The 21,727-nt window shown below is 36.4% G+C and overlaps 5 protein-coding genes across 10 annotated transcripts; 3 read left to right on the top strand and 2 right to left on the bottom strand.

Moving 5' to 3' along the window:
• Positions 1-219: 219 nt before the first annotated feature.
• Positions 220-3,935, top strand: LOC123015533. Of its 3 annotated transcripts, none has more exons than XM_044415303.1 (4): positions 220-698; positions 2,368-2,505; positions 2,561-2,623; positions 3,097-3,935. In XM_044415303.1, exons 1-4 carry the CDS (start codon positions 581-583, stop codon positions 3,513-3,515), a joined length of 738 nt encoding a protein of 245 aa, XP_044271238.1. In that variant the 5' UTR covers positions 220-580; the 3' UTR covers positions 3,516-3,935. The 3 variants fall into 3 exon arrangements, with proteins under 3 accessions (XP_044271238.1, XP_044271237.1, XP_044271239.1); XM_044415302.1 differs by having other exon boundaries at positions 248-698; positions 2,365-2,505; XM_044415304.1 differs by lacking the exon at positions 2,561-2,623 and having other exon boundaries at positions 258-698; positions 2,365-2,505.
• Positions 3,936-6,442: 2,507 nt separating this feature from the next.
• Positions 6,443-11,254, top strand: LOC123008431. Its single transcript, XM_044404225.1, has 4 exons — positions 6,443-6,711; positions 9,837-10,078; positions 10,128-10,626; positions 10,679-11,254. The coding sequence occupies exons 1-4, from the start codon at positions 6,630-6,632 to the stop codon at positions 11,137-11,139; spliced, it is 1,284 nt and encodes a 427-aa protein (XP_044260160.1). The 5' UTR covers positions 6,443-6,629; the 3' UTR covers positions 11,140-11,254.
• Positions 11,255-11,302: 48 nt separating this feature from the next.
• On the top strand, positions 11,303-15,690 carry LOC123008358. 3 transcript variants are annotated; one of them, XM_044404141.1, is made up of 8 exons: positions 11,303-11,459; positions 11,510-11,604; positions 11,654-11,947; positions 11,993-12,397; positions 12,448-12,780; positions 12,831-13,497; positions 13,696-15,187; positions 15,235-15,690. In XM_044404141.1, exons 1-8 carry the CDS (start codon positions 11,303-11,305, stop codon positions 15,626-15,628), a joined length of 3,837 nt encoding a protein of 1,278 aa, XP_044260076.1. In that variant the 3' UTR covers positions 15,629-15,690. The 3 variants fall into 3 exon arrangements, with proteins under 3 accessions (XP_044260076.1, XP_044260069.1, XP_044260084.1); XM_044404134.1 differs by having other exon boundaries at positions 11,303-11,455; positions 11,506-11,604; XM_044404149.1 differs by having other exon boundaries at positions 11,303-11,455; positions 11,506-11,604; positions 13,696-15,179; positions 15,235-15,437.
• LOC123008391 (actin-binding protein IPP) lies at positions 15,681-19,849 on the bottom strand. The gene is made up of 6 exons (XM_044404173.1): positions 19,413-19,849; positions 19,081-19,364; positions 17,326-17,835; positions 16,922-17,268; positions 16,654-16,871; positions 15,681-16,606 (listed from the first exon to the last, which is right to left on the bottom strand). Exons 1-6 carry the CDS (start codon positions 19,650-19,652, stop codon positions 16,376-16,378), a joined length of 1,830 nt encoding a protein of 609 aa, XP_044260108.1. The 5' UTR covers positions 19,653-19,849; the 3' UTR covers positions 15,681-16,375.
• A 61-nt stretch (positions 19,850-19,910) lies between these two features.
• LOC123008463 (putative acyl-CoA-binding protein) lies at positions 19,911-21,423 on the bottom strand. 2 transcript variants are annotated; one of them, XM_044404271.1, is made up of 4 exons: positions 21,184-21,423; positions 20,344-20,362; positions 20,173-20,287; positions 19,911-20,120 (listed from the first exon to the last, which is right to left on the bottom strand). In XM_044404271.1, exons 2-4 carry the CDS (start codon positions 20,356-20,358, stop codon positions 19,981-19,983), a joined length of 270 nt encoding a protein of 89 aa, XP_044260206.1. In that variant the 5' UTR covers positions 20,359-20,362; positions 21,184-21,423; the 3' UTR covers positions 19,911-19,980. The 2 variants fall into 2 exon arrangements, with proteins under 2 accessions (XP_044260206.1, XP_044260215.1); XM_044404280.1 differs by lacking the exon at positions 21,184-21,423 and adding an exon at positions 20,421-21,158.
• Positions 21,424-21,727: the final 304 nt, after the last annotated feature.

The raw sequence follows: 21,727 nt of genomic DNA on the forward strand, positions 1-21,727 counted from the left end.
CCGAAATACTAATCGAAATATGCATAAAAAAATCGGCGTCCTTCCCACTGCCCACTGTCTAATAACTTGGCAACATGTACACCTTCTAATTTATTTGCAGGCACCATTATACTGCATTAGCATTGACCTTGTGTTGCCAAAAGCAAAATAATCAACTTTTGCACAAATTTCCATTACCGTCCGATACCACTCTTAAAACTAAAGAAAACCACGTCCTATTAATAACCCGGAAAAATGCGTCTGTGACGTCTTCTAAGATTTGCAGCAGCAACTCATTTCATTCCCGTACCATCAAGTGGTCTCGTGATAACCAATTTTCCGAAAAAAAATAACCCTCTAGACAAGTCCACCGGTCGAAAATGGCACTCGACCGATAAGACGGTCCATAACACATCAAAGAAGAGTTATTCGATGACGAAACGTTTCGCATGGATACCGTCAAGATCATTATCACCTGCTGATAAGCCACGACAGGTACAAAACCGACCGGATCGCGACGTAAACTCCATTCCTGAAATCACACACGAACGAGACATCGCGCTTTGCGGTAATTAATAAAAAGTGTGCGGTGTTGTTGTCGATGTATAGTGGCGGGTTAGCGTCCATCGAAATGGGTCTTCCGTGCTGTAAATGGTTCGCTATAAGTGTGTGGTGTTTGAGTATGACGGGGATTTATGGCTACAGCATACGGCCGATAGGTGAGTGCGTYTCTGCTATTTTCGACTGTCCCGTTTTGCACCAAATCTAGGACAGTTTCAGCTAACCATGGGATCGACAGGACAATGCGGCGGTCACGGTTAACACCACAATTAACCGATTACACCGTAATCGACTAGTTAGCCATTAAACTGTTTTTGTTTTAAAACGCCAATTAAGTCGGTCGTTATCTTCATAGTTGGTACAAAAAACGAAAATTGTTTGTTTAGTTATTCCCGGGCGCGTATTAAAATAACAAACCGTTTCTTATTTTAATTTAGTTTAGAGGTTGTTGGTGTTGGTGTTCTTTTGCCAACTTATTTTTGTGGTCGACGTTCCTTGACACTGCACAAATATTTAAAAAAAACTGGATCAAATTTGTTGACCCGTGGCTTAACCACTAATCCCATTGTTGCCTAATATGTCACAGGTAAATTTACACTATTTGTTACTTTCCTGTTGGAAATTTATTCGTCAGTGAATCATCATTTTGCCAGAAATTAAAATTTATGGTTGGCAATATAGATGCACGCAGCGTCATTGATAAGACAATCCGGTGATTTAAAAAATAGTCCAGGTATCAATATTTACTTTTTTTAGTATTAATTTGGCTACCACGTGCTACTTAACACGTAAAAAATTTAATCCCACGATTACTAAGCGTATTAATTATGATAATTTTCTCAGAAGGTTTTAATTCTACTGTCTGACTTCTTTTTCCCATTACACAATGTTTCCAGTTTCGAGGAGATAACTCAAAAAATTCACATTACTCACTCACAGGAAGCAATGTTATTATTGTGTCCAGTGAGAAGTGTCTGCGGTTTATTGACATTTCGCAATTCTATTTTTATTTTTGGAAATTAGATACGTATGACCATTCCAAATTTGAATTATGTAAGGTTAGTTAAACAGCAACAATTGTGACCTCAGTTATTAAATATTATTTTCACTGCCAAATCTTAAATGGTTGGGGTCATCGTAATTGATCCTTCAAATTAATAAATTACTTAGTTCATATTGATACAGCAAGACAACTCGTGCCCATATCATGGCACGGATTTCTTTATTACTTGGGCCTGTAAAGACTAAAAGTGTTAATATAAGAATTGACGTAACTGTTAATTTAATATAACACGGTAAAAATCTGCCGTTAATGTTTGATTTGCCAACGAAATTAACGTCTTGTTAATTTAATGCTAACTCTGGTAACTTCCCCTACTTTGGTTCAAGTTTCCCTTGACATTGTATGGTCACTGGTCCAATTTCCGCTCGCCGGTTACTCAACTTCCTCTAACCGGCTTCTCAACGTCTTCCATTTATTGCGAAACTTGTTTAGTCACTTAATCATCTCCAAAGCTCCAAAGTCCACAGACTTATTTTTTGCACATTTTATCATCAAAGTCTTAAGAACCGCACTGGGAATTTTTTACCGTCACAATTGCACACCTCCACCTCAAAACTCAAGGTTACCAGCTTCCACACCGTGAAGTCAATCTCATTGTTAACAAAAAATGCAAATCTGTTTTGCATTACCAAAAATAATCGAGGAAATCTCCATAATATTAAACAAATAGCGTAAAGCAGGTCATTGTTTCAATGGAATGTTTCTTGTATTCCAACTAAATCTACGTCAATCAATATACAAATAACGTTTTTTGGTTTCAGAAGAAGAAAATGGCCAACCAATTAACTTAGACAGGGACCTTTTATTCCCTTATGACAAAAGTCAATTCCGAGACAGTTTTGAAGATAAAGAAAAAGAGGACATGTACGAAAGTACCAAATTCGAATCCACCAAACTTCCAGGTCAGTACACTAACAAAGGAATACCTACCATCTAAAGATTTTTTTGCGTTGTTAGGTGCTGATGACGCTGAAAATCGATTGTTTTTGTTTTTCGTAAACAACGATAAATACACTGGAGGTAAATAATGCTCTAGTGGTTCTAGTATCTAGTTTAGTATTCTAGTACTCATGGACGCCGACTTTTTATTTTCAACAAGTGCACGAATTGGATGATTAAGATGCGATAATAATATCAAAAAATTTATTTTAGTAAAATAATAACCTTTAACCATTCTGGTTATATCAAGATACGTTTTATTTGAAAATGCTATGTATCTTGCACGTGTTTTTAATTTTAAAATTACTGTAGATAACTCTTCTGGTCATTTCCCTAAGAAGTAAAAAAACTTCACAAAACTTCTACTGTCTATTCTGAAATAAAGTCGGTTACTTTGAATAGTGTATATTATTCAATGTCGCCAACTTAATTTTAGAATCAAGGTCAGAATTTGACTTGGGCATAGTATATATCTAAGCACCCATCTAGTCGGCGCTCCTGATAGTATGTCTTTGATTTTCTAAGCCAAAACCTAATCTTTGCTCTCTTTACAGCCGACAATACCTCCACTCCTTTGGACTCTTGGTCAGTGGTTTGGTATATCGCTTCTTTTGGGGGCCTTATCGTGTTCTTCCTCATTGTTTCGTGTTCCGAGTGGTGTTGCCGAAGAGCTCTCCGGAACAGTCAGAACTGTGGCAGGAGTGCCCCCGCCGCCACCACCCTCAACGTGCCCGATACGCCGCCCCCATCTTACGACCAATTCGCTCCTCCTTCGTATGAGAGTATCTGTCTAGGGAGAAATGGTAGAGGCGGTGAGAAGAGCGAGTACGACATTTATGTAGTTCCTGTCCATGCTTTTGCACCTATTATGGAGAGTCGGCAGGAAGATGCGCCCCCTTCGTATTTCAGTGCTTCTGGTCACAGCTTTGTTCCAGCCGTGACGGAAAACAATCAAGTGTTGAGAGTGACGTGAAACAAGAAAACAATAAAACGAGTTTATTGCTTGATAAGAGATCTGAAGGCGATAAATGAATGTTGAGAAACTCGACCAAATATGAGATTATCGTAATGTTGGGGCGCTGATATCGCACATTGTGATATTATAGTGATATGAGGAAGTATTACGGACTGGTGGATGAGCCATAATTCTTAGGGTGTAGAGTTGACTCGAAACAGTATTACTTTATTACCCAAAACTTGTGCCTTATTTATAAGTCTACTTAACTATAAGACTGTCAGAGTTGTAGATTAAGTTTTGTACCTGCTTGTAAATAATTTATTTATACGTCTCTTGTATGTGATATTATGTTTGTATAAAGTGACGTCAGTGAAATCACTGACCACTGTATTGTTCTACACTAATAAGTGATAAATAAAATCAAAACAATCTCTATCCAAATATTCTAATTATTACGGTTATGCTGAAAAATCTTCCATGCCAAACTGTTAATGCAATTAAAATGTATTTTGCATTCCAATCGCACATTAGACTCAAGGTAAAACACATATAGTACGAGTCGTTTGTTCAAATTTGTACAAGTTCTATATTTGTATTCAGACAAAGATAAAGTTCGATCATGGGAGAAAAATAAAACTGCTAATTAATTTAACACTATTCATCTACTTATCTCACAGTGACGTCCCTACTTCTACACAATAAATCAAATCTTGTTCCGGATTTATTGATTTATTACTAATCAAAAACTGAGGAAAATACCGATGTGGACAGTTTTAAACACTCTTGACATTGAATTACGGAACGTTGAGTAATCAACCGAAAAAATAAAATTACACAAAATTCGACACGATCTACCTACTTATTGATATCCCACAATGGGCGCCAAATTTAGATGATGCAAGATACGATTTCACGTCAAGTGTTTGTCACGTTTATAACATTTTATTACTCCGTAAATGTCCACAACAAATAACACAGTAATTATTCCAACTGGCTATTGGTCTATAAAGATAACACGGAATAAAAAGATTATAACTAACAAAGAAAAAAAAAAAAACAAACTAGGTCGCAAAATAAAAGACGAGCGCCAAATATTTTTCAATAAAGTGACAAATCTTAATTAAAAATGATTACTACCTATTAATTTCTTTCACCCTGAGTTGAGAGACAATAAAAATTTACCTATTAATGTGTGTACGTGACAACTAAAATAGAAACTTAATAATTGCTTTTTGAAATGAAAAGTTACTAAACATTTTATGATATATGGCACAATGTTGGCCTCGGCATAGGCGCCAAAAATTTTATTTGATCCGAATATACTATCTTGAAAATGTTTTTGATGTTAGGAAATAAATAGTAATTACTACAACAAAAAAAAAAGAATTTGGGAGCCATTCTATCATTTTTAGTGATAAAAGTACTAAAAAGTTGCTTTTGAAGTAGCTACGTCTACAGAAAAGTGTAAACAATTTTCACGTTGACAAGTGCTAAGTGCTATACTTAAAACAATAAAGTAAAGCCTTGGAACTGTTGTCGTACTTGTACACACGATGAGTAATTTTACTTGATGAGTTTCGAGTATTTAATCAAAAATTTAAATATTAAATTAATTATTAATTAATTAATTGAGATCTTTAATAAATAATAATTAAGAAAATTCGTCAGAAAATATGGATTTCCAAACATTTTTTGCAGCAAACTTACAATCCGCTTTACTTTTACATAATATTTACKGTGATAAAGTTGTTTAGATTTCATAGCTTTATCTATTTGGTGTTGATTATTTTTGTCTATTTTATTGTATGACCTACCATAGGTATGATCCAGAAAATKTATCTTCTAGACGAATGTGAAATTGTTTTTGCCAATGTGAATTGTACAAAAAAAGTCACAGTCTTATTCTAAAGGATACATTTTCTCGATCATATGGTATTCTCAAGCGTTTTTTGGTATAAACTTTTTTTCATAAAAATCTATCATCATATACCTATTTTCCATCAAAAATTTTTGTTTTTTTCTTAAAATTTACCTATTTCTAATACAAATTTGCCTTTACCTACATAGACTTCCATCACTCTTTACGGGATTATCTTTATCTTACTTTCTAAATTAAGATTCCTTCTTAGCATCGTAAAACTACCTGCTCATTGTGTGGCTTACTGTTTTTCTTTCTTTCAGTTCGTGTTYGAGACAACAAAAGTTATCCATTATTTAGACAGGTGTCCATTGACGAAGGTTTTACTGTATTAAAATGTGAAATATGCTGCAAATTTTCGAGAAAATGGCAATGTCTAATGTAGTTGTTGGATCGTTCCAAAAATTAACAGCAAGATAATTTACCTATCGCGCAACCAGTTATACAGACGTGTATGGAAGAGTCTACTTCGCAGAGATAATTTGAATTAAACTCCGTAAAAAATGTGGTCAACCTTGCCTTTTCTGTTTACAAGTCAAGCGATTTTACGAGCCAATAAATAAAAGACAGTGTCTTGTAACCGAGCAGCTTCGAGTTATTTTTAAACGAAATCTGCATAATTATAAAATTTTCGCTGTATACCGACCTTGTTTGTAACGATTTTGTCTTTAAACAATTTAGCTATTTAACAACCCAACCAATGGTAGAAAATCGCCTAAACTAGACGGCTTATTAAGCCGACTATATAATCTAATGATATGTAATTAATCCATCGCTTTTTGAAAAACCTCACCATTAGCCTCGTCGCCAACCAGAAAATTAGTGAGGCCTTTACCGGATACGTGACTATTTTAACGTAGTGAGGCTGCTTTTACAGGAGCCTCCGGCTGGTGAATTTGCCCCGGAGTTTGGCTGAAGCCCACGTATTGCATAATTGCCGAGCAATTGCCACGAGAGAGACAATATCCCGTCGGTGTTGCTGCAGACGAAAGAGTAGTAGTAGAATGGGTATCATGTGACTTCCCACGAACCGGCAATCTAGAATTTCAAAGAACCAATCCTTAAACGCTAGTATACCGTTCGGATGTGCGGCCGAGAGTCGTGCCGGTTTTTCCGTGAAAAATGCCAAACGCATCAGTGAAAGTGTGCATTTGATGCGACGAAGAAAGAAATTTTTTGTGTACCTGAGGTGTTCCTAAAAAACCGAAAAAATGTGCAGAGTTGCTATCTTTGCTTGTGTGCTTTTACTAGTCAGTTCCGAAGACGTCCTCATACGGACCACCGATTCTTCCTGTAAGTTTCCGAAATCGAATTTTATGACGCATGGAGAAATTTCAATAGGCGGTGTGTAAACGTACCCAGTCTCATTATTACAAAAAATTGTCAGAAGGTAATGCAAGATCCGAATGTTGATAATTCGTCATACTCATGCACCGGAAAAGGAAATCATAAACCAAAAATTTAAGTTCGCTTTGAATTTCTAAATGCTCTACCGGTTTCGGTTATATCACCATCGGGCCTTATCTAACATAAATTAGCGCAAAAGGTATAAAAACTTATTGATAATACACCTTTCTTTTCCGTCATACATAGATATTTCATGGCAATGACTTTATAATCATGCATTTTTTGGCCCTATTACCAAGGGAATCCCACAACCGTAACCTCACATTCCATTTTTGACTTGACCTGACCGGTTGCTTGCCAAATAGTAAGAAAATTTAAGCAATTCTCGACAATAGTGATACTTAAAAATGAATTAGTTATAAATATTGTTGGCCAATTTTATAAAATTGCGAAAAAGTAAAAACCGGAGCTGCACTTCTCATCAATTCCATTCGAGTAAACAAACACATTAGCACTTTCTCCCCATAATGAGGCCGTAGCACGTTCTAAAGACACAAATTTTCAAAAAAAAATCAAAGTTTCTTTATAATTTTTGTATTTGCTCGTTTAAATACTCATAACATTTTTTTCTAAATTAAAAGAGCATTTTCATTACTTATAGTTATAAGTTTGTATTTGCACCTATGTAGGTGCATAATATGCATCAGGGACATTTAACTAAGTTGGCTCGAATTATCATTTGTTTTACATAACGAGACATATTAGTGGTTTTTAGCCATCTAWGCAGTTTATTTGGATGTAATTGTAATTTAAATGTACAGAATCTTCCAAGAAATTAGCGTTACTTTTAAGTACTTCCAACACATTTTATGGTATGGTTTTATTGCCAAATTACCATTTTTGCTTTTGAAATGTAAATGTGTCATATAAACAAAAATATGATATTGCCATTTTTACATACACATTTTTAATGTCTCTCAAAAAACTTGATTGCGATTTGAATTGTGCAAAGTCCTGGATCCAGATCTGCTTTGACTTTGAGAAGTCACCAAGATAACAAAATAAAAAAGAGCAGATTAAGCATAGTGCTTAATGCGGAAATTTTCAAATCCAGTCCAAGAGATAACCAGTCGTCCAATTGAAGTTTCATCACAGCAAGTAAATAAATGTTATCAGTAATATTGACATGGTGCGTTCGTAAGGTTATCATTATTGATTTCTATAACAGTTTTCTTGTCTAACAGTGACAGTTTAATGGTTTTAATGACTCGAAAAACTAAATTCTTTCGTAAATCTCAAGGAAAGATCTAATTCAATAACAGAGGCAAAAAAGGACGAAATAAGGGTCACATTCGTGAAAGGTGAACTTGTATTAATTCCCCCAATTATTTTTGTATGCTATTTGAATAATTGAGACATGTGACCTATTTAATCATTGTGTTTTTTACGACACTTAGCCAATTGATAGAAATTTTTATTTTGGAGTAAATAAAATTCGATACGAAACAAAGGTCAAAGGCTAGCCAGATATTGCAGGAACAAAAACAGAAAACAAGTTTACGGTTCCGCTCTCTGTGTTTTTTATTTTTATGACGTCTTAGGATTATTTTTCAAATTCGCCACATAGTTAGCCCTCATAAAGTTGGCTCAATTTTGGGGCGGCGAATTTGATTTGTAGTACATCAAAATTACACTAGCTAATGCGATTACATAAAAACGGAACTGTGCCGAATTAATTGCATTTCCTTGTATACAATAGCGCTCCTAATTACGAAAATTAACAACATGGGGGTCCTTGACAGGCGTGTGTGCCTCGACAATGTGTGGCTCAAATGGAGGTCATTCTTCGCACCTGCTGTAATTTAACAGTAACTCTAGAATTGACTCAAATTTGTGTGTTTGAGTTAATGATCCTTTCACACGATTATTTTTATAACGTTGCTTTATTGTTGTTGAATATGTCTAGCGGTTAACGGAACAAACATCAAATTTAGCACAGATTGCTATTTTCCCCGTTTGATTCAAGTATTATTCCTACGATTATTAAAAAAAATGGATTTGTCATAATTTAATTGCAAATCATGTTCAACAGTTCTGCACCATTGGGTTTTCCTGATATACGCAAATTTCTGCGGTTTACATACGTTTTTCTTTTTTTTTTGAGTGAATTGAATTAGCTTTCTCCCAATTTTTCCAATTAGTGGCATAATTAAAATTTTTGCATAATTTTGTTATTTTCGAAAAATGTTTGTTTATTTTCACATCACCTGATATTACGTATTTAACTAGAAAAACAAGAAATGAAAAACAACGACGAATAAATTTTACTTTCTACTCGTACCTATACCCATTGGTGGTTTTTGCACGGCCTTGAAAAATTTAATTGATATTTGATTAAACAATGGGATGTAGGAATAATAAAATATTTTTTCTATCGTATTGACTATAAATAATTTTTTCAAAGAAATGAGTCATCTCACGTGAAAACAAACCCATAGTTAAGAGAAAAACAAAAACAATGACGAAGACTTAACCAGTCCTTCAAGCACAAAAGTTGATAAGTATAGCCTAAGGTGGTGCATTCAAGGTTGTTGGTGAATAACCGAAATCAAATTAGGTCAATAACAAGAACATAGCTAAGGACTGGGCGTTGTCACAGCCTTAAACCTTTTTCAGAAGCGTCATTTCAAATTTTCCGTCGTTTGAAAAATTCCAGTAGGCGCCACGAAAACTGTGGTCATTAATTAAGACTTCAACACGACTCTACTACCAACAAGATGAATTAATTCCTGTACCGTATAGAATAAGAAATAAGTCTAAAATTAGCTCCAAACTCTTAACAGATGACATCATTAAAAATACCCTCAAGCTATCCATCAAACCTTTCATCGCAATCGGTCATTCTTTATCAAAGTTTATCACATCTCCGTGTCAACAATCGCCGCCTTCGATAACCTCCATCATCGATGAATTTATCCTGAATAGCAGGGGTCCATATTAGGACCCCTGCGGGCCCCGTCTTATAAATATTGTATAGAGTGACATATCTGACTGGCATTTCTTTGTTTCAGTAATCAGCGCCACTACAGGACTATGTGGCTCTGATGCAGAAATAGAATTGACCAAATCGGGAGAGACATCAACAATGACAGTCACGTTGTCTCCCTTCGAACACAACAGCGTATGCAAAATGCGCGTCAAGGCCCCCTCGACCCACGTGGTCTATGTACAGTTTGTGGAGCCCACCCCTGAGATAAAACGCGCTCTCAAACTCAATACCACCACCAATCACCCCCCTTGCGTGATGAGCTTCGTAAGTCTTGCAAGTCGGTTGCGACTCGCTCTAACGAAAAAGTTTCCAGTTTCTGCCAGAAAACCCACGAGTGCCAGTCTGGAAAGGCGATCCGTGTTCCGAAAACGCCTTGACAGAAGTGGATCTGCTCACTCCCGATTTCAAAATCGTCTGGAACCCTCCAGCAAATCCGGCGTTTACCAAAGGAAGAAAATTCGTCCTGACGGCAGTAGGACAAGGTCAAGTGTGCAAAGAAGAAGGCCAACACACCTGCATGAGGATAGGATGGGATCCTATGATGTGCGTTGCGGATAACCTCCTCTGTAACGGCTTCCCAAACTGTCCTAAAAGTTCCACAACGAGCGACGAGGACGAAAAACTTTGCAAAAAGAGTTTCTTCGCTCCAACGTCCTTAGAACAGTTAGCTGTGGAGTTATTCAAAAAGTGGAAACCGCCAGAGTTGGGCAACAAATGGCTTCATGAGAAATTAGACAACGCCTCTCCCACTCCGCCCCAGCGCAAACCCTTCATCAGTTGGAGGGAGTGGCAAGATGTGAGAAAACACGACAGTAAGTATGATCGAAGGTGTGGCGATTGTTTTGTATCTCTGATTGGTTATAGGCACAACCACGCCTACTCCGGAACAGACTACGCCCAAGAAACCGCCCAAAGCAACAGATTCAATCTCGCAGGTCTTGTCCAAGTACGGACCGTGGGGGTATTTGATGTTGGGGATGTTGATTTGTGGAACTGTTTTGATGTTCTGTGGTTTGTGGGAGTGTTGTTTCAAGAAACCAAAGACTGAGATTGAACCGCCGGTGACTCAGACTCAACCTACAACAGTGTTAATAATTAATCAGGAAGAAGCAAATCCGAGTCCACCGAACTACGACGAACTTGACCAACCGCCTTCTTACACTACTCTCTTTCCGAATTTTAAAGTGATTCGAAATCCTGATGATAGTGGGCATAGCACGAACAATTGCCAAGTGCAGGAGCACAATACGAACTCTTGTAATGTACAACAAGACAGTACGAACTCTTGTGATGATGAAAATATGCAAAGTGTTAACGAAACCTAATGCCTATCAAAGACTTTAGGAATTTATGTATTGTGATAATTAATTCTCGACTGACTGAGTTTAACGCAACTGAACTTTTTTAATAAACCGTGTAAAAGTTTCTATTTATTTAAAACCGAATTTTATTTATCCAAGTAACCTAGTCTGAACGTCAGAAAAATTTATGTCTTCAAAAGCAAAGAAAGGAAAGAAAAAACCCAAATCCATTAACGATGTAACCAAAAGCAAAGACACACTAACTAATAAAAAAATACACGCCTATTTCACCAATGAAGAAATCACGGAACTCAAATCCATCATGAAAATGAAGGACGTGGTAGGTAAGTTAATTTTGTTCCCGCCAGCTGATCCACCCGCCACACCTAGACAGGAGTCCCTTTCGTTATTGCCGCCACACTCCTCTATAAACTCGACCTAATGAAAAAACTCCTCAAAGACGGATACAACGTCAACCAAACCGGTCAGGTATTAGTTTTTCCCCAATTTTCCACCTATTTTCACTAGATCCTTCTAGAACAACATGACGGCCCTCTTGTGGGCCATCAAGTATAAATATTTAGACATCGTAGACTATCTCTTAAACAACGGAGCTGACCCAACTATCAAAACCGATAGTGGCGATAACGTCCTAATTCTAGCTCTAGAACACAAACTTTGGGACGAACAATCCATGATCAACCTTTGGAAGTCCGTCAAAAAGATCAGTTTCATCGATGTTAACTTTACCAATAAGAACGGTCACAATATGCTCCATATGTGTGTACGAAGGGACTGGGAACAGCTCTTAAAACTCCTATTGACTGAAAAGGTAGCTAAAAATTCCACCGCAAAAAAATTCTAAACCAAATTAAAGCCTGACATAGATGCGGGAAACTCGAACGGGGTTACACCACTAATGTTGGCTTGTTTTCGAAACAATATCACTATTATCACAATCCTAATCAATGCGGGTGCTGATATACTAAAAGAGGACAATCACGGGAGGATGACCCTGTGTTACGCCATTTCTTCTTGTATGAAAGTGAACAAGCCGCCATTTTTAGCCACCGAAAAAATCATAACTGAATTGAAAAAGAAATCATCATTGGAAAATTATTTGCACCGCCGAGTCGAATTGATAATTGCAACAGCAAAGAGATCGGAAATCTCGTGCGCAACAGCAGAGATGCTAATCAAGATTGTTCAGTTCGCAGTCCACTATATGGAAGAAGGAATTTCAATATTTTTGGGATGTGACATATTTGCACAATTATTAGAAGTGAGTTGAGGAATTTTAATCGGTTTTGTGTGGGTAATGTTTTTTTAAAGATTATCACATCAAGGTTGGATAATAGTGCCATCGTCAAATTTCTCCTCGAGGTGTGCGAGGAGATTCTTTTTTACAACGAACAATGTGTCGGGTACAAAGTCGAGTTGAGTAATAAACTGGTTGAAGGTTTCTACGAAAGCGGTCTGGTAGACATTGTCTTGGAAGTTCTGCGAAAACAAAATGAAGAAGCCAAAATTGCGTTCAATGTTCTGATTTTGGGGTTCACCAATAATGAACGGTGGGAAAAAAACATGAAAAAGAATACGGACGTCCTTTTGCCACTACTAAATGACTATCAAAATATAAATGAAGATGAAAATCGTGCAAAAATTGTAGCTATATATTCTTGTTTTAAGTTTTAAAATTAACTCTGTATATTTAGTTGAAGAATAAGAAACGAAAATTGAAAAAAGTCTTCGAGAGTGTGGATGTGGTGTCGCAACCTTCTGTTGATACGACAGACAAAAATTCAGAAGACAAGAAGAAGAGTGACAATGGTGTCAACTTCTCGAAGAAGTCAAGAAGACGTTCCAAAGCAATCAAGGCTAGACTTACAAAAATGAAAAGTGCAGAACTAACGAAAAGACTAAACTTGAATGGAAAGAAACTCAACCAAAGACCTTCAAAAGCGAATTTGAACAACAAAATCGGATCCAATGGAGAAATAGAATTTTTACTGAAACCGACAGACACGTTCGAAAGTCGCAATCCGATAGTTACCTCTCTTCGACACTTACTAGAAACTGAAATAGAGACTTTTGAGAAAAAAAAAGTTGAACAAGAAATTCACCCACAATGGAAAAAAGAAATCTTATCAATGTCTCGGATCGATATTTCAAAGAACTTTCCTTTAGATCAAGACAAACTAGCCAGTGCTGTTAACTATCTAAAAGAGTCAACTTGTCAAAAATATAATCTTAATATTAACCGTTCCATGAATATCATTATAGATTATTTGAAACAACTCGTCCAATTGATAGTGAGAAAATATCGAGAGCATTGGGAAAATGATAGAATATCCGGCAATTGCACCTGTTTAGATATAAATGGTAAGAATTTTTTTTTTCTAACAAAACAGGTTTACAACTTGGTCAATTTTGACACAAAGAAGTTTTCCGAAATACGACTTTCCTCTTCTGTCATTTCTTTTACTTTTTGATCAAATTCCAAAATTAGAATATTTATCAAGTCAACAAAGCTTGTTTACAATGAAATTCTTGCATATATCACCTTTTTGGTAATTACAGAGCACGTCCCTTGGTTATTCAATCAACATTTGAGAAACCTAGAATCACGTGAAAAGCGAATGATTCAAGAGTTACAAAAAAACTTCGATCAATTGATCAAGTCTGTGAAAGAGTTAGCCCACAAAGACGTGTCTCAATGTCTCAAAGCCCTCAACGAGATCGAATCGACGATCCTCAATTACGAAATCCGGGGAATCAAAATGCTGTCTTATGTTATCGGTATGGAAACGTTTACTCTGAAATACAAAACAACGAATCCGAAAGTGGACAATAATTTCGTGCTAAAACACGTGCAAAACGTGGTCAATAACCACGAAGAGGCACGAAGAGACATCGAATTCGAAGTAATAGACGAAGTCGATGACGTTTCATTCGTCGAATCGTACAAATCAGAAACCCCGATTGAACTTTTTTTCCGGGAACTGTCCCAAGTCGGAGAACCCGACCCAAAAAACAAACGTAAAGAAATCGAAGCGAAATTGAACACAATCGCTAACGGGTTTCACTTAATCAACTCAATAATGGCGCTTTGTGATGACGACTTAAGTCAGCAAAAACTTTACAAAATAGCTGATCTGATGTATCCACTTCGCGGCACTTACCCGAAGCCCCAGTCCTACTCTGAGATTTCCGAATATATGCCAAAACGGCTTAAATCACAAATTTCCAGCTTGCAGAACTGCGATTCTTTTCAGAAGCTGCTAGGAGGGGAAATCCGTATCGCCACTAAGGAGCAAAGAGTAAACTATATTATTTCAGCTGGGGTTAACTTTACAGCCGTCGAGCTGGGGTTGGATATAAACAACCAACCCTTGGCTGTAAAAAGGATCCCACGGGAGAGTTGGGTGGGGAAAATGGTCAAAACTTTGGCCGAATCTTTGCTAGGTTTGATTGATAATCATGTTTTGCACTATTTCGCGTGTGAATACGAAGGGAATGAGTTGATTCTGGCCACACCATTGTGCAAATGGACGATGGGCCAATACATCCAACTTTTAAGACACAGCATCGTGTGCACGGTGCCCAATTTGACTGGTCTTCAGCTTGTTAAGCAGTTTTTGACCGGTTTGATGGTCTTACACAAGTGCGAAATACCCATAATACATGGTAATCTCAAACCGTCAAATATTTTTATTGATTTTAACGGTTTGGTGAAAATTGCCGAGTTTGGAATACACAAAGCTTTATACAAGATTATAGAAGCGCCCAAAAGTTCATTAATTTGGTTCGCAAAAGAAACTTTAGAGATTTACAAGAATAGTTCAATCGTTGATTGTACGCTAAAATCGGACATACAAGTGGCCGGAATGCTCATTTATTATATGTTATCATACGGGAAGCACCCTTTTGGTTGTGACACTGACGAGATTTTGAAAAACATACAAGGGGGAATACTTCAGCTTAACATGAAAAACCTTGATATGAAAGACCTCCTATTGTGGATGATGTCAAATGATATTAACGAACGACCCAATATTGAGCAGGTTTTAGCGTATGTACTTTTTAAATTATATTTCGATTGTGATTTTCATTCTTTAGACACCCATTTTTTTGGTCACCGGTCCAGAAATGGAGTTTTATTCTTTGTTGCTCCGGGATTAACAACACTGGTTACATTCTGCCGCTCAACATTGATAAACTTCACAGAAGCATCGATGGTTACGCCAATTTTTATATCAAATTAGAATGGCATGATATAATAGCAACCAAATTCCCCAATGTGGTAATCACTGAATATAACAATGTTGTCGGACTGTTAAATTTCATCAAAAACTGTCACGACAACCAGGAAGAACGTGAACTGACAGATTCAGAGTTGAGTTGCGCGATTTTATCTTTGTTTCCGACGCTTCCCGTGGCTCTTTACAGGGCGTTGCAGAACACAAACTGGTTCAGACATCCAGTTTTTATTCCTTTTTGTCAATTATTTTGATTGATTTTATTTATACTTTCCATTGTGATATTTTTTTTAAATAAAACACGCGTTTGTATTAATCGCTTTATTTTTTATGTAGAGATTGGTCAACGGCAATGCATAATTATGACATAAATCGAAAGCAAAGCGGTATCTCTATCAATAAAAAAAATATGAGATTCTATTTGAAATTCTTAATTTCGCCCCAAAAATATTCCAACCGCTGAGTTTAAAATTTATTTCTACGACCCTAACAGAAAGTAAGTTTTTCCACCCTGATGTCAGAAAGAAAAGTAGCCCATTACCTTCCAGGTAAAATTTTTACCTTCCTCATATGTCAAAATTACATAAAAATATATGTAACCCCTCGGGGAGGTAAAAATCTCCCCCAGAGAAATAGTTACTTGTTGAGTCGTAGAAAAAATTATATGTATTAGACGGGAGGAAAGTGTCATTTCCTCTCTGGGTGCTTACTGYCCGAGACTACGAGAAGTAAAGATACACTTTCCTCCCTTGTAATACAAATAACTAATGCGCGAGATTCCTACCACATAACATAATGTTTCATATTGCAAATATGTATATTCTAATATTATATATGTATAAATAAAATGTGAAAAAGCCACAAATGCATATTTGGTTATACTTTGGTCTAAGTTTCTACAGACAAAAATAAAAATCTTTAATAATTAAAACAGACAATAAATAAATGTTTATAACTACTTCGTTATGTTGTATCACCCGTCATTACATCAAAAACTGAGATCATATGACTACAGCACCAGCCTCGGCCCTTGTTTCCGATAAGGGTGGACATTCCGACCATGAATTTGTAATAGGATTAAAACATTCGACTGACGATATAGTACACTGGGCCCTGTAGAAGGGCGTGGCGTGTGTCTGAGCTCCACCTATTACGTACAGAAGACCATCCATTGCTGCCACTGCTGGGCCACTCCTTTCGACCGACATGGGCGGAACCATACTCCACTTATTCTATAACCAACAAAGTCACGCCTTCTTCACAAACTCCACCCACTTACCGTCTTAAACGAATAACGTTCGACAGAATTCAAGACTTGTTGCCGATTCGTACCCCCTACTACATAAAGGTAATCATCTAGAACAGCCACGCCCATCTGAAAACGAGCCACTGACATTGACGGTAGTTTTTTCCACTCGCCCGAAAATGGGTTGTAACTCATCAAATCTTGAAGATTGCGTTGGTTGAGAGAACAACCGCCCACCATGTAAATCAAACCTGTATACAACAGTTTCAGAAGTAGGAGGAGCGAGAGAAATGGGTGGTACCTTCGTATGAGACTAGTCCCATGCTGAATCTAGGCTCGGGTAAACTACCCACAAGCCTCCATTCGTCGATTTTCGGGTCGTAGCGTTCAATTGAGCCGCTTATGTCAGTATCGACCCATCCACCCATTGCATATAAGTATCCATCGAGCGCACATAACCCGAATTCGCAACGGGACACTACCATACTGGCCACTTGCGTCCACTGGTTACTCTGAGGTTCAAATCTTTCGCAACTGGACAGTATGGAGGAACCCTCCTCACCCCCTACAACGTAAATATGGCCATTGAGAGAAGCGACTCCTGGGACAAGTCGGTTGACTGTCATATCCGGCACTTTATGCCACTCCCTGATAACCCAAAAATTCTAATAAGTGAGTATAATAGACACAAATTACGAGACTAACCTACTAAACGTATTGAACTTCTCCACTGAGACATAATTCATTTCTAGCCCCCGATCCCAGACGCTGTGTAATTCGCGTTTGGAGCCCCCAATCACATAGATGTCTTTTTTGGCACATTTCCTAGGAGTTACATTTAACGGAACGAGACAACCTTTTCTGTTAAGTAAATCGGCATGGATTGACTTGAGAGCAACTCTCAAACTACTGTCGTTACACTGAGATATAGCCCTTTCTAGCAAACCGAGTGGAAGTAAAGGAAGTCGTACGTTTTTCAAAATGTCGAAAACGTACTGACGTCGACCTAAGATATCGTGGTTGATCCATCGCAACGCTGCTTGGAACACTTGAAACTCCGAATCGATTTTTAGGTTTTCAGATGACAAAAATTTGATTATGGTGTCTTTGTGTAAGTCGTACACTTCGTCCTCTTTGCATACTTTAGGGAAATTGTTTTCTATGTATTGGACGGCGGCGGTTATCAACTCCGTCCAATTGTGGTCGTCGGCGAACCTAGCACAATTAAAATTCTGTTGCAATAAAACTTTGAACGCTATTAGGCTACTTGCCAAAAGTAGTAAATTAAATAATTAGCGTAAATTAGTAATTAGCGTACATCGCGAATAATTTATGTGATTTATTTATTTATTTTTTCATTTTTTATCGTACAATGATTATGTATTTGTTTTTACTAAAGTCTACAAAAACATTGTTAAAATGTTATATTGCAGTTTCAAGGCCCAAGAAATCCTATTTACATGTACAAAATAAACACATTTTTTTGCCGTTTACACCTGATTACGTAAATTAACAAAACTCACATCCTAGATTTAGTCTTTACTTAAATCGATTGTTGTTATGTTAAAAGAAATGAATCTTTCGATTTTTTAGTAAAAGAACTAAGTTCAAGATATTCTTTAAATTTATAGACAAAGTTTAATCTTTTTATTTTCCAACAACTAGTTTAATACGATGCAAAATTTTTGAGAGTAAAAATTTGCCGATATGCTTCTAATATCTTTTCTTGACCGCACGCTTATTTAAATCGTTAAATAAAATTTTGGGACCTTGTGTAGTTCATAAAAACTCATTAATCTTTCAAGTTTCATAACAGCTATTTATGTATCAAGTACGCAAAATAGAGTTCCCTGAGCAGTTTCAAAAAAAATCTTGTAAAATTTCTTCTGAATTAGTTCTTCGTTCCTCGGGCTTTAAACATTCCCTCATGCCATAATCTCCTAATTATGCCCTTAATACACAAATAACTATTATTTATTTGTTTATATACATATAAGTATTTGTTTCAAAATTTCCCGTGAAACAAAAACCAAATAATTGCATTGAAAATCAAAAATCGTGATGTCATATAATCGCCTCTCATCATAGAACCGTCCATGTCCTGGCCTATTAGCCCAAAACCAAAGACCTGACAGACTTGACAATAACTTATTATTTGTAATAATCATTTTTAGCACAATTATTTAGGACAACGTTCTTTTTTAAGTTTCCAATGCCTCTAAATAATCTACACTCATTGATACTACATCTACAGTATTATATTAATGATAAAATTATATTAATTAATTGATAAAAAAAACAAGTAGTTTCCTAATAATTAATCAATGAAAAAATACCAATGATTTCATTGAGAATTTATAGTATAGTAATTGATTTTTATATTTTAGACAATAATAAAACAAGCAATAAGCAGTAGAACTATTTACTGCAAACTTGTGGAAAGTGATTCAGTCCCTTTACCTGTAAATTCCAATAGCATTGAGGGGATGCAGTTCCTTAATTAAAAACTCAGTGCACCCCAAGACAATTTCGCTCAGCCCCACCATATCCGCTGCCACCATCAACTCCTGGACATTATTCTGTGTAATATTCACCTCCCCTGAATAAATGAAATTTAACAGGATTTCAAAAATGTAGGAAGAGACATCATGCAGTTCGACTGATTGCTGATCTTTCTCACACAAGCCCCCTGTAAACATGGCTTGAAAATAGGGGCTACTGGCGGCAAGCACAGCCCTATGAGCCTACAAACAATCTGTTACAATGTTTAATCGCTTTCGCGGTGAACCAACCTGGAATATTTTGTCTTCTGCAATAATTTCAACATCGCAAAACCTGTTGTGTCTTCGAAGTTCGTTCAAATTGTTGAGAACCTTAGAGACGTAGCTGCGACAGGTGTGCTGGGTGTTTTGACTAGTGCATTCGTTTGACAATTTCGATAAAAACAAGTTGTCAATTCTGCCTTGGGCCACGTCTGACATGCACTTGCTTATTTTTAAGGGTGGCATGATGAAATCCATTAGGAATTTCATGTAGAAGTATTTTTAGCATTAAATTACGCACAAAACAGACACGCCTTAAAGCTGACAAACGATGATTGCACTTCGAGGGTATTTCAACTGCTCGGTGGGCATTTAGTGCGTTGTTTTACAACCGACGTGCCCTTAATTAACTTTTCATTGCTTATTTATTGGAATTGTTCAATAATAAGGCAAATGGGGCGATGTACGTCATTAACGTCAACGTCACTTGTCAAAACGTTGGCGTTGCCAACGCAAGAAAACCAAACATTCAAAAAACACATTTTATTTCGAAAAAAATATTATCAAAAGTAATGCAACAATGGAAATTTAAATAAAATTATTGTAAACCAATGGACTGAACTAGTGATTCGACTTTAGCAATGTACTCTTCCTTAGCTTTGTCTTGAGGCATGCCTTTTTTCGCGTTCCAGGCATCCCACTTGGCCTTGCCTTTCAGGTCGAGCATACCGGGTCGATCTAAAAAATAAAAATTGAATTTTCTACTTAATCTAAAGAACAAAAAATTAACCTGTATTGCAATCCCCAACCGAACCTTGTTTAAATAAAGCGTAGATTTCCAACAAATCATCGTTGGAAGGTTTTGATTTTAGTTTTTGCACGTCATCAGCTGCTTTTTTGAATCTCTGAAAAATAAATATACACAGTGGACTAATATTTATTTTTCTTTGTTGACTATTACCTCATCCAAAGACATGGTTCTAAAAAAATACGAATTAGTTAAACTATAGTAATGTGCTTTTTTTATTTATTAATTACTATACAAAAAAACACTTGTAATTGTTGGGATAGGTGGCAATATTACTGAAAACCACTTAACAAACTCTTATCTAAATGTAAATATGTTAAAAATACTTATCAAGTTAATACAGCTCTGATAATAACTCCAAAGTCTATTCAACCTCGCCGAAATCTTTAAATTAAACTTCATTTTACAACGGTACAAATTGTATCATAACATTTTTCTAATGCTTGAGAACAGTTTGAGGTCAAAATACTAGAAAACATTGTAATTTTCTTTAAATTAGTTGAAGCAAATTATTTTGAATGTCTCAAATGTAGTTTTGTATTGAGGGGTAATTATTGTGATTATTATTTAGAACAATCATCGTTTTCTGTTATAATGACCTTCATTCCATGCATTCCCTTCAAATATTAAAATTCAAGCATTGCGCGCCATTCAAAAACCGGTTCTGCATCGATTTAAACGACAAAAAACGTAAACCCGGCAAATAACTTGTTACAAAAATACCTCTTAAGGAGGTTAGGCCTCTGTCTAGCTCTCTTTATCTCTTTCTTACCTACCCAATATTCGATATCTCGTTCTTGCTCCAATTAATTTTTGATTAATCATAGCCAACGCGATGAGCAATGGCTTGAAGGTAGGTAAATTGCCGGAAATGACACCGAGTTTTTTTACTACCCAAATATTTAGCAGAAATGAATAAAAAAGTGGTTTTCTGTATTTGGTGACAAGGATAAGCTCTAGTATTTAAAATTCCATTGATAATTTTCTACTTACATGAAAATTTATTAGGAAAAAGAGAACGAAGACGTGTACACTACGCGACTAAAACACTTCTGGCGGAGTTGCGTGAAAAGGACACGTTTATACCACTGATGAGCAGGTGGAAAGGGAAACTAGCAAATATACGTAAATCCCAGAGAAAATTAGTGGATTTTCAAATTGTAATGATGAAAAATTTGCAATAATTTATTCGTTAACAGTCTCACTGATGGATTTTTTTTGTAAAAACTCTTTTCTTATCGTATTTTGCCAATAACATTTCTGGTTCGTCAAGGACAAAAATTATCCATGCAATTGTAACAAACACGTAAATAAATAAAATTTCTTTTTATTGCAATCACTCGTTCTTGCAAAGGTCATGCATTATTAGGCAACACACTATTGACCGGTCACAGGGCTAGACAACACTCAATACAGCAGAGAACAATTTTTATTAGTGCCTCTAGAAAAGTGTACAAATACTAAACGATTTTGTAAAGCACAGTCGGTGTTGCCTCATGTCCAGAATAATGAGTTTTTACGCATAAGTCGGCGCCAA

This window comes from Tribolium madens, unplaced genomic scaffold (assembly GCF_015345945.1).
Source record: "Tribolium madens isolate multiple individuals breed KSU strain unplaced genomic scaffold, Tmad_KSU_1.1 Scaffold_19;HRSCAF=116;Tcas5.2_LG9, whole genome shotgun sequence".
Taxonomy (NCBI): Eukaryota; Metazoa; Arthropoda; class Insecta; order Coleoptera; family Tenebrionidae; genus Tribolium; species Tribolium madens.

What these genes read in the sequence shown, in the direction of transcription:
- LOC123015533 (XM_044415302.1), top strand. Translation starts at nt 581, where the DNA reads ATGTATAGTGGCGGGTTAGCGTCCATCGAAATGGGTCTTCCGTGCTGT. An exon ending in CGAATCCACCAAACTTCCAG is followed by an intron (nt 2,506 to 2,560) that starts GTCAGTACACTA and finishes TTGCGTTGTTAG; the next exon opens with GTGCTGATGACGCTGAAAAT. An exon ending in CAACGATAAATACACTGGAG is followed by an intron (nt 2,624 to 3,096) that starts GTAAATAATGCT and finishes CTCTCTTTACAG; the next exon opens with CCGACAATACCTCCACTCCT.
- LOC123008431 (XM_044404225.1), top strand. Translation starts at nt 6,630, where the DNA reads ATGTGCAGAGTTGCTATCTTTGCTTGTGTGCTTTTACTAGTCAGTTCC. An exon ending in ACGGACCACCGATTCTTCCT is followed by an intron (nt 6,712 to 9,836) that starts GTAAGTTTCCGA and finishes TCTTTGTTTCAG; the next exon opens with TAATCAGCGCCACTACAGGA. An exon ending in AGATGTGAGAAAACACGACA is followed by an intron (nt 10,627 to 10,678) that starts GTAAGTATGATC and finishes GATTGGTTATAG; the next exon opens with GCACAACCACGCCTACTCCG.
- LOC123008358 (XM_044404141.1), top strand. Translation starts at nt 11,303, where the DNA reads ATGTCTTCAAAAGCAAAGAAAGGAAAGAAAAAACCCAAATCCATTAAC. An exon ending in ACGTCAACCAAACCGGTCAG is followed by an intron (nt 11,605 to 11,653) that starts GTATTAGTTTTT and finishes AGATCCTTCTAG; the next exon opens with AACAACATGACGGCCCTCTT. An exon ending in ATGAAAATCGTGCAAAAATT is followed by an intron (nt 12,781 to 12,830) that starts GTAGCTATATAT and finishes CTGTATATTTAG; the next exon opens with TTGAAGAATAAGAAACGAAA.
- LOC123008391 (XM_044404173.1), bottom strand. Translation starts at nt 19,652, where the DNA reads ATGAAATTCCTAATGGATTTCATCATGCCACCCTTAAAAATAAGCAAG. An exon ending in AATGCTATTGGAATTTACAG is followed by an intron (nt 17,836 to 19,080) that starts GTAAAGGGACTG and finishes TAATTGTGCTAG; the next exon opens with GTTCGCCGACGACCACAATT. An exon ending in GGGACTAGTCTCATACGAAG is followed by an intron (nt 16,872 to 16,921) that starts GTACCACCCATT and finishes TGTTGTATACAG; the next exon opens with GTTTGATTTACATGGTGGGC.
- LOC123008463 (XM_044404271.1), bottom strand. An exon ending in GGTTGGGGATTGCAATACAG is followed by an intron (nt 20,121 to 20,172) that starts GTTAATTTTTTG and finishes TTTATTTTTTAG; the next exon opens with ATCGACCCGGTATGCTCGAC.